This window comes from Nothoprocta perdicaria, unplaced genomic scaffold (assembly GCF_003342845.1).
Source record: "Nothoprocta perdicaria isolate Ctin4 unplaced genomic scaffold, notPer1 scaffold_46, whole genome shotgun sequence".
Classification (NCBI taxonomy): domain Eukaryota; kingdom Metazoa; phylum Chordata; class Aves; order Tinamiformes; family Tinamidae; genus Nothoprocta; species Nothoprocta perdicaria.
The window spans coordinates 1,362,943-1,379,957 of NW_020455710.1; the positions used below are offsets into that span (position 1 = coordinate 1,362,943).

The 17,015-nt window shown below is 38.9% G+C and overlaps 1 protein-coding gene across 1 annotated transcript in view; it reads left to right on the forward strand.

Annotated features, from left to right (window-relative positions):
- Positions 1-17,015, forward strand: part of CA10 (carbonic anhydrase 10) — a 147,783-nt gene that overhangs the window by 56,523 nt on the left and 74,245 nt on the right. The window contains exon 4 of the mRNA XM_026046751.1: positions 822-964. Within this exon, the coding sequence (XP_025902536.1) occupies positions 822-964 (143 nt within the window). The remainder of the gene's footprint in view (positions 1-821; positions 965-17,015) is intronic.

Below are 17,015 nucleotides of genomic sequence, written 5' to 3' on the forward strand. Positions count from 1 at the left end.
TGCAGTTTGGAGATCAGAAAAATGCTTTGAAATGCTATGAAAAATGTAAAACAAAATCTGAACACTTCAAGAAGGGCATCAACATTAGGACCTGTAAATTTCCACCTGCTACACAAACTGTAGAGAATTTATGACAAAGCCAAAGTTGCCTCATTATAAACTTCAGTAGGAGCAAAGGATGCATGAAAAAACTGGTCTGTCCTTCATATGTCTTTTGAGTTGCTCTTCAGTCATTTAGTCAGATATATTTTGATCATCCAAAGAGAGGCTTGTCTATACTCGGAAACTGCAGCTGAGATGCCATATGACCCTTCACCCTGCAGGTATCTGATGGGAAGCAGTATAGACTCGCACACACAACATTCTTCTAGCTTTGTCAATCAAGGTACAAAATCTTTTATTTTTAAAAGAATTTCACTAAACATGAGAATTATTTAGAAGTTGTGTAGAAAGGGAATGTTTCCTATCCAAGTATACATGGTATGCATGTAAAGTTAGCCTAAGGACAAATGAGTCACATATGCACTGCTAAGTAAATATTCTATGATACTAATAACAAAGGAGCTATTTATAATTGAATCTTCTATTATACGTAGGTTTCTTCAAGATAGAAAAAAATATGCTAATATGAGAATATATGAAATAATATGTTTTGGTCTTTGTGTATAATGTATTACATTGATTAACTTGATTTACATATCTGTGTTTTCAGTTTCAGTGAGCACAGAGACCATATGACAAGTTTAATAAAACCTTGCTGATATTTCTCCTTCCAGACTTTTCTTAAATTTGCATTTTTCTTCTTTTTTGGTATTTTGCAGTTCCTTCCTTTTGGGGTTTGGTGAACTCAGCTTGGAATCTTTGCTCTGTGGGGAAAAGACAGTCACCTGTCAATATTGAAACCAGCCATATGATTTTTGATCCCTTCCTCACTCCGCTTCGCATAAACACAGGGGGAAGAAAGGTATGTGTTCTGGCATCCTCTGGGATAAAAGCAAGAAGTTAACCGACTTACAAACATTTTGTTATATTTCTGAAACATTAATACTTTTATCTCTGTCAGCTTTGAGGCAGAACAACAATGTAATCTTGTGCAAATCCCAGTTTCATCAGTACTGGAAAGAGCAATCAGAGATGTCTTCTAACGCATCCGTCATTTTCATTTGACCTGTTTGTTACTTGAAATTCTTCAATCCAGAAGAGTAGCATCTCCTCTGTAAAAACTGCACATTAATAACTATATTTGGTGTACATCCTACATGGGATTTTAAAGCTGCTATTCTAAAAATGTAGCTTAAGATGGCCAAAAAGAAAATTAATTGAAACTGTTTAATTGAAACTACTACATGTCAGTGCATAACATGAAAAAATGCAGGAAGTTAGCGTTTCTAAAGAAGGAAAATAGACTTATATCCCAAGCATCATTCATGATAATTTAACGATCTCGTGATATTGTTAGCATTTCACATACATGATGCTGATTTCCTGCATTGCAGAATTTAAATGCTAATTCATTCTTTTCACTTACATTTATTAAAAAAAAAAAGGAATATACTTACTAAAAATATGGAATAGAGTGAAATTTTAGAATTCAGAAAAAAATGTTTTCATTTCTTAGAAATCTTTTTTTTCCAAAATTGGCATTCAGAGAGAGGTGGCATTTGGACAGCATTTCTAATTCAAACTGATCCTCATGATTACACGTAAGGGAGGATTACACATAAATTTATTAAAATTATTTTATAAATAAAATATCTTGAATGTGGTAGAGTTTGTTAGCACTTTTGGAAATAGTCATTTGGACATTTTTCCATAATGGATTTTATGTTGTTTGCTGTATTTGGGACTACCTAAAAAGGTGATTTGAATATGCTGTTGGTTAATCTGTATAGACAGATCTCTTCTTTTATTCAGTCTTCTGTAATATAGAACAATGCAGATGAAGCAGCTTTGTGACTTAGAGAATAGCCAATATGAGAACAAGTGAGACTAACAAAAGGTTATCGAAAATGATTTTCTTTTTGTGGCATCCTAACAAATGAGATTTCTACTGGAAACTGCACAAGATGTTGGGAATTTGCTGTGGATTTCCCACTGTGGGCCGGTGCTTCGTGTGCATGTACATCACAGTTGATGTAAGCTTCGTAACAGAAATGACAGTATGGGAATATCGTTGCTTACTGAAGGACGGTGCACTTCCAGCTCTGGTCCAAATTTCAAAGGAACTTGTACACTTTCCTTTTTAAACAGCAAGGCTTGGAGGTGTTTGATTTTGATAATCAAGTTTTACTGACTCTGCTGTTTATGTAAACTCTGAAATATTTCAGATTATATAAAATTTACGCCATGATATATTATGAAGGTCAAAATGACATGGAAATTGCCAGTGAGTTGAAGTCAGGAGTTCTAGAATTTTTAATACCTTTAACAGCTTGAAGGATTTACATGTTTGTGTGCTGTATAGGAAGAAGTAAATACCAGATTATTAACAGCATGGGAAGTACTAAGGGTCTGGGATGTTACATTAGTAATGGGGTAGTTTTTTGCACTTTTGGGGTAGAGTTTGCACTCACAAATGGTATCCTGCTGGTTTCAAACAGTGATGGTCTTCTGTCAAGCTATGTGAAAAGGATTTGCTCTAGTTCTTTGATCTGTTTTAGAGGCATTTCTAAAATAGTGGTATCAAAGTTCTCCTTCAAGCAAAAGACTGCAATTTGATGCTTTCAAAAAATAGTTCTTTGCTAAGGCTTCAGTGAGGATTTGATTTTGCTGGCAGCATATTTGCGTTCACTGTTTTGGTACTGTTTTCTGGTGTGTTCAGAATGGAGGTGTGTTTCATACAGGCAGAAACTTCTGTTTTCAGGGCAATGAACCAACTGAAACAGCAGCCAGAGAACTTCTTAGACAAGAGTTAGCTGTGATTATGCTGTACATTGAAGGGTTCTATGGAACTGATCCGAAGAAAACAATGAGCAGATAAAAAAGGGTTTTGATATGGTTTCAAACCACTGCTGTAAAAAGATGACTTACATCCACAGTGAACAAGAGTCAAAATTACACACATCTTTTTAAAAGGGTGTTAGGAGGGCAGTCAAGCCTTAAGAGAGCAGCCAGATCTCCTAAATAAAATTAAAACTTTGAAAGATATTAGCAGGATGTCACTTGTGGTTGTAGAGGTTGCATCAGTGCTGTCCCATCTGTGTTCTGAAGTACCTGAATACCCCTGGAGCACCAGTCCTGGCATCTTCTGCCTCACACTGCTTAGTTCTTGGTACCTGTGCCCCAAGTACCTCTTTGGTGGGATGTTAAGGTCCCTTTGGGAATTCTGTAACCGTGTAGCATAAGAGCATTGATTTTTTTACCCATTCTTTGCCATTTTTTTCTTCCTAATAACGTGCTAAATAGCAGCATTTGCTTTAGACACCAAGTGAATCCCTGACAGTTAATTAAACCTTGTCATGTTAGTAATGCCATGTGTTACTAATCATTTTAGTCACGCTCAAGGACTTAAACTGTTTTACAGCACGTGAAGTTTTGTTTAAGATCTCTTTTTAAGATGAGAAAGTCCCTTCTACCTCATGTGAATCTCTGTGGAAATGAACCACTCCGGGGCTGCTGGCCAAGGTCTAGTTCAGGGAACCTAAATGAAAGGAACTTGCTACCATCCATAATTCTGCCTTCTCATAGGGGACATTAAAATGAAAGCAATCACGTTTACATTAATACCTTTATAAATAACTGGCTCCTTCTATGCGTCAAAAAATAATGGCAACATTTGGCAGTTTCTAAGCTAAAATAGGGAGGGAGAAAAGGCAGAACCAGGAATTGAAATCAGTTAAGTGGTTTCTCTGCCAGGTAGTTGTGATTCCATGCTGTTCTATCAGTTCAGAATACCACTAGCATTTTTCTCAAGAGTACAATATATGACAACTGCCAAGCTTTGCTTTGCTGATTACTAAAAGGACAGATACTGGTGTGAACCATATTTCAGCACAGCACGAATATAAAAAATGAATTGTTAGAAATGATCTAGGAGGAATGAATAGCAATAAGACATCAATGTCATCTGTAAACTGATTTGTGGTGAATTTTCAGAGGACTTAATAATACAATGTTTTGATTTAGAGTGGATGCAGAAAGTCAAAAGTCTGACGCAAACATCAAAAACTTAAAATGAATTAAAATGAGTAATTGGGCCACATTTCTGCTACTCCTACAGTACTGTGTGTTATCCAATGTATTAGTAAGTGAATACAAATGTAACTAGCAAGTTAATGTCGTTAATCAGTCCTAGCCACTGGCTATTCAGAATAGGAAAATTTGCCACGTATCATTTCTGAGGCACCTGAAAATGTTGTTCTTAGTTGACCATGTACAGGGAAAATGTGTATGCAGGGACTAATCTAGATACATACCAGGGATTCTGTCTTCTTATCACTTCAGAGATCCTCATTTGAGATTGTATGCAGACAGAGTACTGGGTGACTCGGCAGTGCAGTTGGCTGCGTTCTCTGAATCCCTGATGGTGGAGCAGGACTGAAACCAGGAACGTGGCCTGAGCAGGCACAGGGAGGCGTTTCTACAGTTCCTTTACAGGAGCAATTTTTTTGTTGTGCCAAAGTAACTACTACTTTGATATTAAATCCTAGCCAGTGTCATCAACTAAGCCAACTTGTCTGCCATGCAAAATATCCTGGGAAATCATAGAAATGGCAGGAAGAAGTGATTCAGTGGCCAGCTATCTCCACGAGCTACACAGTATCCTGTTTTAGAGCTCAGGGTACACTCCTATTTTGGCAGCAACATCTTTCAGACTGTACTTTGAACTATGTCTCAGCCTGTGGCATCTTCACAGAGGTAGGTGTGTTGGAAATGCCCTCCAAGCTGAGCGATTAGGGTGGCTCCTGTAAATCAACTGAATAAATATTGCTGATATTCCCTGCCTAGATGGGGTTGTTGCTGATACCCACGGCATTGACAGGAAAAGGCTATTTCTCCATATGCCAGTAGAGGGCCAAATCTGCCCTCTCATGCACACTCATCAAAACCAGCGGGAAAAAAAAAAATGGATTTTAGAGATTAATTTAATTCACGGCATCTTCCAGGCCAATGCCAAGGGCAGCACAGCTGTGCTGAGGTGACAATTAAAAGCTCCTTTGAAGATACTCTGCCCTAGCTTAGAACTTAGCCTTAACTATTTCATCTAGTTCTGTTTCTATTTAAGGTATCTATCCAAAACAGTGTTCAAAGGTGACACCTACAAAAACTTGTTGGGGAGTGTGGGGGGGAGAGATTAAAATCTGTATTGTTTTTAATCACATAAATATCCTGTTCCTTTTGATAGCATCACAACCCTTCCATATAAATGATTTTTCTCTGTTTAGTTTTGTAAAGCATATTATTTATTTGATGGACATTGATAGGTACTTTTGATTGATTTTAGGTGCGATGCAAATCTATATATACATTCACAATCTCTTCTTCAAGTGTATTATTAAAAATGACAGGCTGCCACGGTTTCAGTAGCCTCAAGACAGACTGGGATATAAATCCCAATTTGACACATTTTAGTGCCATTTACCAGGTATTGCTCAATTAGAAGTAAAAAACGTTAAAGGGATTCAAGGTATGATGTTGCCCAGGGACAGATTTGAATACTGGAAAGCAGAAGTGGGCACCCAAAGCCTCACCACCAAGATGGATGTGGCACAGACAGAAGGCACTGATATTGGAGGTATTTTCAGATTCATTAGCCACCCAACATTAAATCCATGCCTGCATAACTAAACTTTTTTTTAGCTTTTCAGATCGATCTGGCATTTTATTTTGAAATTTTCCTCAATGTAAGCCACCATCTACCCATAACCAGATGGATGCTGTATCCAGGCTTTTTAGAGCGCTTACACAGAGTTCCTGTGTGCAAACATACCTATTTACACTAAGCTATTGGATGGAAGCACAGGGATATATGCCAGCATCGAGGATCAAATTCTAAACAGAATTGTCCTTTATTATTGTGCAAGAAATTTGTGGCATCCATTTCCCCATTTATCATCACCCAAATACGTGCAGTATCTGAGTTACACTTGCCTTTATCTCAGGGCAATGTGGTCTTGATTCTTTCTTCTCCTGTTTTCACAAAATGCAGAGATATCTTCTTTGTCAGAGCTGGCTGAAATCGGCTGGCAGATACCTGAGTTACTGGAGGGAAAGCAGGAAACAGGTTAACGAGGCTGTTACTATTTTAATGAATTGTTTGTACTGTCTTTTGTCATAGGCAGCTACGCAATGTGTCTCTACGCAGGCAGGAGCTATAGAAGCTAGAGACTTATGTACCAAACAAGGAAGTGCACAGATAGATTTATATTAAAGAAAGAAAGTGTATTCTCTGTAGATTGCAGCTGTTTTGTATGTCAGTGTTTGCCTGCTATTTTCTCCAGCAGAAACACATCGTATTCAACATCTTTCATTCTTTTAGAAAAACTTATAGAAGATCTAGCTGCATTTGAACATAAATTATCTATCACTCTCTTCAATTGTGATAAATTCAAGTTATGGATCTAAATACCCCAAAGCCCCTGAGGACCTCTGTAAACTGCAACACAGGGACGCACATAAGGGCTACTATAAATTCAAATGTAAAGTAATTATATTTTGCAAGGTCCCAGCCAAAATTCTCTTGCAGCTGTGTGTCTCAAGGCTTAAGACAGACTAGATGTTGGTCTGCTAGCTCAGGGCAGAACATGCAGGGGCATCAGCTCAAAGCAAGACAAGAGGCATCTGAGGTGGCACCGCACAGCTGGTCTGCAGCTCAAGCAGATGTAGTGGCAGCTCTGCTGTGGTCTGCAGGGTTTGGAGGACACTTCTGCCTCAACAACCCCAAGTATCTGAATGCACTGTTATTTTTTCAATGTCATCTTCTTTAGCCGCTGTTCTTAACTGCTTCTTTAACTACCAAGTATCTGAATGGACTGGTATTTTTTTCAATGTCATCTTCTTTAACCGCTGTTTGAAGTGGAAAGTCTGCTCAGTTCCCCTTAGAAAATCACTGCAAATATCACTGAGATGTTTATATGTGTCCAGCTGCTTTATCACCTCCTGTTCCTGCTCTCCCAAAATAGCACTAGGGAAGAGGAGAAAACATCTATCAGGAAAAAGTCTTAGGCCAATTTAATGATAACTGTTCTCCAGTGGAAATGAAGGCCTGAATTCCTCATGGAGGGACCAACCCATTATTCTCTATGACTATTAAATTTTTGTATTTCTGCTAGCAATTATATTCTCATTCCCTAGAAACAAATAGAAACACAGCTGAGAATTTATTCTTGACCACAAACTCCAAAATATACCCATTTATTCAAACCTGTGCTAATGAGAATCTGTACAAAGTACTTGCTAAAAAACATGTGAGTGAGGATATGCTAGGAAGGAAGGAAGGTCTCCTGAGACGCAAGTGTCCTGTCCAGCACAAACATCAGTGACAGGGGCACAGTGATAAAGCAATGCATAAGATAACACACCAATCTTTTTCCTGTGATTGCTTGTAAGCGATGATAGAGGGAGTTTTGAAAACAAGGCTGTGATTATATCCTTTCAGGTAGCAGGTTACTTGGTTCTCTAGAGAAAACATCAGTTTTAGGAAGCAGTTCAGCAGAGGATTTAACTGGCTTCTCTACTCAGAAATTATATGAAACAGATGGTTCCTTAGAGATTTGTAAAATGAATTAGCAGGTAGAACAATGTTATCATGGCATTCCTGGTAAAGCAGAGCAATGTAACACTTCAGAAGGAGGAAAGTTGCAAGGGACTAACATGCACCAGATAGAGCATCATCACCTTCTAAAATTTTAGGAGGGGTTTGTCAAGGCTCTGCAGGAAGAATTTATGTCATTGCCTTGTAGCATTCGAAGCTATTACAAACAGTATGAAAGCTTCTAGGTAGTGGCTCTTTTCATAGCCACCATCATCTTTCTAACCCAAACATTAATGTGCAGAGCATGAGGAGCAGAATCCCATCAGAGGAGACAGAAACTGGCAGCTAACAAGACAAACTGGAACAACAGTCCCACAATGAGAGGGGTACAAAACTGGTCCTACTTTTGTGCACTCATTATATGAATGACTTAAGAACATGAGACATTGCCCAGCTGTACAGAAATGAGCCATCACATCCACACCATTAAATTAGACAGTGCCAGCACATGGACAGATTCCTTTTTCATCTCTGTTACTAACTGGATATGAAGACCTCAGCACAGATGGGGCCAGGGCTGGCGAGCTCTTCCAGTCACTCCTGGGAGGGATTCCCAGGTCAGCGCAGGCCGTGGGCCACTCCTGGCTGGCCATGGCAGCCACGCTCTGTGGCACAAGGGACGGTGGCTGTGAGCAGTGCTGAGGCATTGGGCGTCGAGGCCACGGAACAGGCGCAGTCTGTTTTACTCACCAGCACAGACAGAGGCAGCATCTGGGCTGATTAGAGCTAGCTGAGCATTTATGATGTCTCCAGAGGCTTCTCCAGATCTGCCACAGCAGCAAACGCTCACAGAGGTTTAGAGAGATATTTTGCCCTGATTTTGTTGTATTTATTTATTTATTTATTTATTTATTTATTTATTTAGGAAATCAAAGTTACATTTCATTCGCTTTTTAAGATATTTGATCCCTGGCAATAAGCTTTACTACCTGCTCATTGCCGCTAGCAGGGCTACCAGCTTTCTGACTTGATGCACTGTAGATGGGCAGTCACACTTTATTTAATGACTGCAATGGATGCCTTTGGTGATAACCAGCTCGCCCATGAGATACGCAACTGTTCCTGGCCTATTCAGCTCTCCCTGAATTAGTATTGAAAACAATTTCATGCTTGGTTAAGTGGTAAATTTAATTCATTGGCTAGCAGGATACAGTAACAAATATGACTTTACCAATATTATTTACAAGAAAGGAGAGTAAGTTCTGCATAACTAGGCAACAATCATAAGTTAAATAAGCACTTTCTGGCTATTCTACATTCGCTGATGATGGATTTTAATAGCGCAGGAAAATCCTGCTCAGTTTAAAGCAGGTCTCTTGTGACCAAAAGCTGTCACTATAATATGAGGAGTGCGTCTTGTGGGTACATTTTGATCCTAATTACTCTCAGTTACCTGGAATTGCTGAAGATCCTGCCTTTTGGTGGTCTCAGGATACAGGTGAGTGATTGATCAGACAAGGGAGACAAAACCTGAAGTCTTCAGTTGAAGCTGATGGCTCCATTGGCCTGTGCTGCTGGGTCTGGGCCCTCCTGAGGAGCTCTCGCTCCAGCTGCCTTCCTACCCCCGAATCCCAAACTAACATTCATCTCTGGTAACACAGGCATCCAAAAATACCTTGAGGAAATGACCGTTCCTCTTGCTACCTTTTAGATGGCTGCAGTTAAAGAAAATTCATTCCAGACCATATTTCTTGGATATAAAATGGTTCAGGCTGTATTTGACACCTCAGAGTAAATGCATTACAAGTGAAAGATAGGGGGGTAAAACTTCAGTCAATTTGATGAGGGGAGAAGGAATGGGCATTCCAAAGGAATACATATTTTTTCATAATAAATTGGAATTTGTGAAAGCTGTTACTGAATCTGCAATTACATTAGTTTAGTATTTGCAACACTGCATGCTTCAAATGTCATCATTTTTAGCTTAGATTCAACTGATCCTCCTATAAGCACAGTGAAATTACACTGAATATACTTTAAATCATTTTTTTCTTAAAAATCAAGTTGATTTAATTATTTTTGCAACATTGCACAACATAAACATATATTACAAGGTTTATAGCTTTGACTCTTACCGGCTGAGCTAGCATAATTTAATTTAAAAGCCCAAGTCACTTCATGTAGGTGAAGAACCAGAATTAGACACTGAAATCCATGCTGCATCCCTAGATGTCAGTAACACATTGTGATGATTAATTTTTTATGCCAAAATTGTCTAAATTATGTCCCTCTAAAGAAGCCCGACTACCTACTACCTTTCATCAGCTTTCTACAAAGAATCTGTACTGCTATTTTTACATCATCTATCCAGATGCAGCCCTTCTGCTTTCTCATTGCCTGTCTTCTTGAAATAAGGTGTAAATAAAAGAAAACTCAAGTTTGTACAATCACACAGTGAAAAAGTAAATTCATAATTCTTTCTGAAAAAAGAGCTGGAAAACTGCTTGTCAACTGCTTCCCAAATCTATTTGGGACTATCTAGGACACTGAAGACAGGGAAAGGGCTTTTGATCTACAGTTTTTTCTGCAGTTTCCAATTTATTTCAAGTTTATCTTCCCATTTTCTTACTATACTGGTTTTTCCTTCTGTCTGTGTAAAAATGGCCATACAGAAACCAGGGATTTTAGATGAGGCTTTTGAGAGACAGGAAGGAAAGTCACTGCTTCCTCTCATGCTTTGCTCAGCACCACTTTGTATCTTTGTTATCAAGTTGAGTAGCAGCACAGTAGCTGGAAGTGTTGTTTATTAGATTCTTTAAGTTACAAAACTTGCCCAAAACTTTAAAGTAACCTGAATTGAATCCTGCAACCTTTCTGGCTCTGCCTTTCTCAGGAGAAAAAAAAATACTTAAAAAAAGTTGTCTCTGCTGTTGCTATCCTTTTACAAGGATATCCTTTACAGTATATGCAGTCCTTCTCTAGCAATAAAGTGTTCCATATAATATCACATTTCTTCATTTAAATATTCTCTATGTTTTGTTTTTTTTTTTTTAATGTTGCAGCCATTATAAAACACCTGGGCTCAAACATCAGCAACACAAGTACACACAACCACCTTTCACCCATCCTTCTGACTTTGTCCATCATGAGCCTTCATAATTGTTTAAGAACATATATCTTCCTTTGATAGCTGCATTTGGAGCCACCAGTGTGGCTCTAAGCAAACAAGGGGGAATTTAAAGGATAAGCAGCCTGCCCGCGGAACCATCGCGCTGCATTACTCCAGCTTATCTTTCTACTTTCATGGTCTGTAGTCCTCATATGGATTTATTTCATCTGCGCTCGCACATAGCTTTGATAGTGCCGTGTTCCCTTACATCATTTGGCCTGCTTACACTCGCCATAAAGCCTTATACTTAAAGGATAATGTTCATGATGGGGGGAAGGATACCAGGCAATAAACGGCTTTTGCAGGTGATTAAACACACTGAAGCAAAGCTGAGGCCTTTGGAAACCCCCAAAGCTGTTTATTGTAAGCAAGGCAACACATCAGGAAGGGAAGCTGTGCTCAACAAGCCACAACATTAAATAAAAGCTTCGCCTTGCCTGGTCTGGTGTGGACTCGGATGTTTTGCAGGGCTGCCTTCATTTAACTGAATAGCTCTTTCCTGCTCATATTTAATAGCGTGGGTGGCTGTCACTGTGTCACATACAGTTTAGCAGTAGATAGTTCCAGTGTAATTGCCCTGGATAACAGCAGCAAAATCTTCTCCTTTGAATTGTTATGGAGGTTCTTGATGACAGTCCCTGCATGTCCCCCCCCCCAACACACACGTGGTCCCCTTTATTCCAACTCTTTTTTTTGCCCTTACTGCTATTCCCTTTGTCTATGTTTCACACCTCTTTCCCCTCCCCTTTTTGATGGTATCTTCACCTCTACCTTCCTCAGCACTTCAAAGTTTTCCTAGCAAAACTGCTTGAGTTTGAAACAGTCTCCTAAAAGAGGTTAGAAGCAGGAACACTATGAGCCATAAGATTTCTAATGTTAAGGAATCTCTGTCATACAAGTAGTATTGCAATTGAGCAGCATTTTAAAGAATTGTAATTTACCCGAAACACATGGTTAGCCAGAGTATTTACAACAGAAAATATATACATACAAAGTATATACAAAGTATATACAAGAGAAAATAATGTGTAAGTTGAAAACCCTCTGATAACCAGACTATGATTTCCTACTTATATGAAGAGAAGCTTACAGTCTAAGGAAATATTTAATATTTTGCAGTGCTTCACAAATACAAAGTGTTTGTGCTGTTTATCTCCGAGAATTACAACACAGTATCTCTCATTTATAAATTAATCCTTCGAGTAGTATCTTCTAACAAGGGCAAATATGAAAGGAATAAAAAAGGTTCAGTATCTAGTCTAGATTTAAGCCATATGCTGTGAAACAGATTTAATCAAAACGTGATAGCAAGAAAAGGGGGAGAAAAACACTAGTTAGAAATTCCTAATGGCAGTTAGCAGAGTTTTTTTCTTTCATCTTGTCCTTTAATCATTTTTACAGCAGCATGTTTTATGGAAACTAATACTTACTCATTTATGCATATGAAAACATTCTAATAGTATTGCAGAAACCTCCTGTGTACATTACACTCTTGTCTCAGATAAGCAAACACAAATCCAGTGTAAGTCTGGATTTAGGCCAGCATTACCAAAACAAAAAGCTGTCCGTGAATACCTTTATCCATCGTGCTCCAATCCTAAACCATTAAAATTAAACATGGAGATACTGATTCCTTAGCCTCACTGAGAGCCAGGAGCAGCATCTGCAGGGTGACTCCCCGGAGCAGGGGCAAGGACCAAGTTACCTGGGGGCTGCAGCACCCGACGGCTCTTATGGGCTCCTCGGGAAGGCCAATTCCAAGCAGAGAGCAGCACCTGCAGGGAAAGACACAGGGAGAACACGTTTCATCCACAGTTGCTGGAACCCAGTCAAAGGTAACTGCTCATGCCCAGCTCAGGCTGTGTCATTTGGGGCGCACAGGCACATGCTGTGTCTGCGCAGGGCAGGAAAGATGAAGTGCAGAGAGAGCAGTCATTGAATCCAGTGTTGACCCGGGTACGGTGGAAGGAGGTGCCCTTTGAAGATGTGTGAGGGTTTCATGTGGAGCAGGGATCAAAACTAATGAGAATCAAGACATTGACTCATGCTAGAAACCTCCCTTCCCTCTGGAAGGATCGTGAATCGGCCAGGCCCAAATCGGGTTCGGGAAGAAGCTTTGAGACTAATATGGATTTTTTTTCTCACAAAGATTAATTCTCAAACTCTAGTCTCCATCTGCTGTCTCCATCCTGGATGGATTGTCTACATCCTGACAATATCTGTAATGAATATGAAGTAAACAAACATGGTCAGGTAGCTGTACTGTACATTTTAAATACATTTTGAATAATAGGGGGAATTCGTTTGGGGGAAATAATCATATTCCATGATTATTAAATTGTTTTGAATTATCCAAATCTGTCCTTGTAAATGGATTTGCTCTTTTTCCTTTTTGCCAAAGGTGCAACATTTTTTCATGCATGAAAATCTGAATAAATTTTGTGTGCCCATGGGCTTATTTCAAGAGGTGCTTCAGACTACAAAACTAAAAACTCACACAATCGTAAGCAGTGAATTTGCTACATAAATGAGCGCAGCAAAGCACAAAGAGAAAATTAGTATATCTTATTTTATTATTATTGATGTAATTTTTCCCCAACAACTAACAAATTTAATTTCTGCTGATATTAAATAAAAGTCTACTTTTAATGCTATACCAATTTTATTTCTGCTATTAAATAATCTGGCATTCCAAGCAAAGATGCAACAGGATAAAGTAAAAGCCTTAATTAAATAATCATCTATATTAGTAGGAGACAGGATTCAACGGACAGCAAACGAATTAAGTACTATAAAAAATACTTAAAGCTATTTATACACTGTCTTAAAGGTTATTACCTCCTGCTATAAACACTAAAGCAACTATTTTGTGAGGTAACAGCTCAAAGAGCAGATTATGGTAACAGAACAGGGGGGAAATAACTGGGTCTCACAAGTTCTCTAAATACAGCCTATTACCAGGACCTAGAAAAGAGATTCAAATGATCACATCAGCATCTCTGCTTAATGGAAGAAAGAGGAAATCCATCCAGATACTACTGAGGAAAGGCAACAGAATCAAATTGCTGGTCACAATTAACCCCAAAAATCTTTTTTTTTTTTTAAACCAGCCTAGTTCTTTATGGAAAGTTATGGCACTTTTCCTCATAGAAAGCATGAGCAACTCCCTAAAATATTCCTAACTCCTTAAAAACTACCTGCCAAAACAAAATTCAGTTTGATACAGACCTAGGCACAGCCATTTCTTTTGATTTAAAACAGCTGAAGTTTCATACATTCCGTATATGTATACCTATTTGTCTAAGGTCAGTTTAGGAATGCAAAAATATTCACAGAGGGGACTTAAAATGCTAAACTCAGAGTTTTCCACATTTGGAATATAAATAATTGTGGATACTGTAAACTGACAGAAACGTAAACCTTGAGTTAAAAGTTAATGCTATTCTAAAAAAATAGCAAGCATTTGCTTGCTTGTCACTAGTAGCTTGTCAAGAAATACAGGCCGAAAAGAGCATCTTCCCTCCCAGAAACCCAGATACTTGGCTGTGAAGGGTGTTTTTTGGTGGAAAAGGAAAAACCTTTGTAAGGTTTTTCACCCCCGACATGCCATTTCTGGCAAAACAGCTGTTGTTGATCTTAATTAAAATCATGAATTCTGAAAAGACATGGATTTTATCTATTATTTTCTGCACTAAAGAGACGAGCAGCACAGTAAGAAAGTTTCAAGAGAAATAAAGCTATTCTATTAAAAAATATCTTTGGGGATCATAAAGCCTCTCACATCAGAGGAAATTTTCAAAGGAAAACTCCGGATGAGTTCTGGGACCATATTTTTATTTGTGTTTGGTACCTAATGAGGATTTGCAAGTTTTCATCAGAAGCAACTGAACATCAGAACAAACCCGAGTCTTTCGAAAACACTTTCAGGCCTATTTGCATCCAAAGGCCTGAATTACCTCTAAAACTCTGACCCCAAGATTTCTGGGAAGTAAAGAAGCACTTAAGGCAGTGTTGTCCTTCAGCAGATTAAATAAAGTTTAATAGTGTATCTTCATCCGAATTTATTCCAACCTCAGCCACAGTTAATATGAAATATATTGCATTTTGCATTTGATGCATGAAAGGAAGATTGATTTATTTCAGGTAGTTTATAGGCTATTTTATTATTCACATCAAGATCTCATCTACTCCCTCTGCATTCATATTTTACAGTACTTTAACTGATTGATTTGATCCAACACTTTTGATGGCATCTTTGCCACGGAGGGTGCACACATATAACACAAATCATTTACTTGATTCACTTCAAAACTATTTATTTTACCCCGGGTCATTTTGTGAACTTCTGGCTTTCTGGTTCTGATCAGCTTAACCAGTTTGCAGATCAGACACAAGTCCCTGCTCCCCAGGGAGGGATGCCTAGGTCACTAACTTGAAAAACATCATCTTATTCACAGTGCTAAGACAAAATTACTGTTTTCTGATCAGCTTAGCAAGGACTTCAGAGCTCGGGTCTGCAACTGTCCAATCCCAGAGGCAACTTTTGATGTTGTTTCCCTCCCATCTCCTCCTTTGTGCTTCTGTGAGGGAGTTGGGACTGGCCTAAATGGCTCCATTGTCACTGGAATCAAAGGAGGGCCATCAACTCTCACCCATGTCTCAGTTTGCCTGTTTTGTATAGCAAAAAGAGCAAATAAATTCTTATTCCCAAAAGTTTGAGAGCTCAGCTACAGTATCAGCACCAATAGCAGCCGGGAAGCAGAAGCACAGCTTGGACCTTTACTTCCACCAGCCTTCTGCATTACCTGCCACACTGAAAACATGCACCAATCATTTAAAAATTTCTTCCCACGTGCCACATCCAGTTAAGCCAGAGGTAGAACATGACTGGGGGCCATAGCACAACAGCTCCTAAAGCAAAACTTTCCTAGAAGGGAAGCAGGGCTCCGAATTGCAATTTTCCAGGCTTCCCAGTAAAGACTAACACCTGTTCTGCAAGCAGGGCGCACAACCGCGGCCTCCGGGGCTGCAAGTAATTGCTCTGCAAGGCTCACGTTTTGCAAAAACAAGTCCTAGCTGAGGTCTTCATCAGAAATTATATTTATTTTCAAAGGTTTCCTGAGCTTATAAAGAAATCATACAATTAACCTCAATTTGAAGATAAAACTCCTATCTCTGTACTGTTAACACTTTCAAGCTGTTAATTTACATGCTTAATTCCAGGTAGATGTGGTAAGTACTGAGCAGGACTGCTACCCCAAACTTACTTTATGATTCCTTTTCAACATCAGGCCTTTTCTTTAATCTAAGTACCTGGGTGCTGGAGTAGAATTTGCAGCCAGAATCTTTAAATTACTAATAATGACTGTGATTTTTTAAGTGACTTATTTCTTTACAAATCTTATTTTATGCTAAATCTCTCATTTCACTTTGGTTTACAAACATACTGAAGCCATCACAACGCGCAGAAGATAAAATAAAGTTCCCAAATAATAGGCTGTAAGTTCCCAGCCTTTCCGCGGTGGATGTGCTGATGGTGGCTGCTTTATTTCTCTCTGACGGGGACACTTTCAGCAGCTGGCTTTGGCAAACACAAAGGCTGCTCTGAAATGACTGTATTTGGGCTATGACCGGAGCAATGCGGCTGTTATATTTACAGTACAGTAGATGTCAAATAACAGTCAAAGTAATTTGGGCATCACGGGAAATAATAGGAGTGATTCTAGTGCTTTCTGTGAAAACCTTCAAATTCCCATTTCATTAAAAATTCCACTCTGCAGCTGGTAGCAGAGATTACTAGGTTTCACCATCTGTGCAGATTAATGTTTCCTAAAGGAGAACAAACGCAACAGATGAGATGGCTGGCTTTTCAGATAAAACAAAACCCCAAAGTAGGATCTCTTCTCCTGACTCTTGCATCTTACACCTGTTTCATTTTAATCACATGACCAAATTGTTTCGGACAAACAATAACAGCTTTCCTTAAAGCTGATTAATCTTAAGGCTGCAGATCGTCAAGATGCTTGCGGGCTTGGAACTGTGTCGAAATAGTGATGGGAAGAGGCTGATTCCTTTAGGAAGGGTTGATCATCTCCTTTCAGACGTTGCTGCACCCGTCTAAAAGGGACACTTCTTTACCCCAGTGTACCCAGC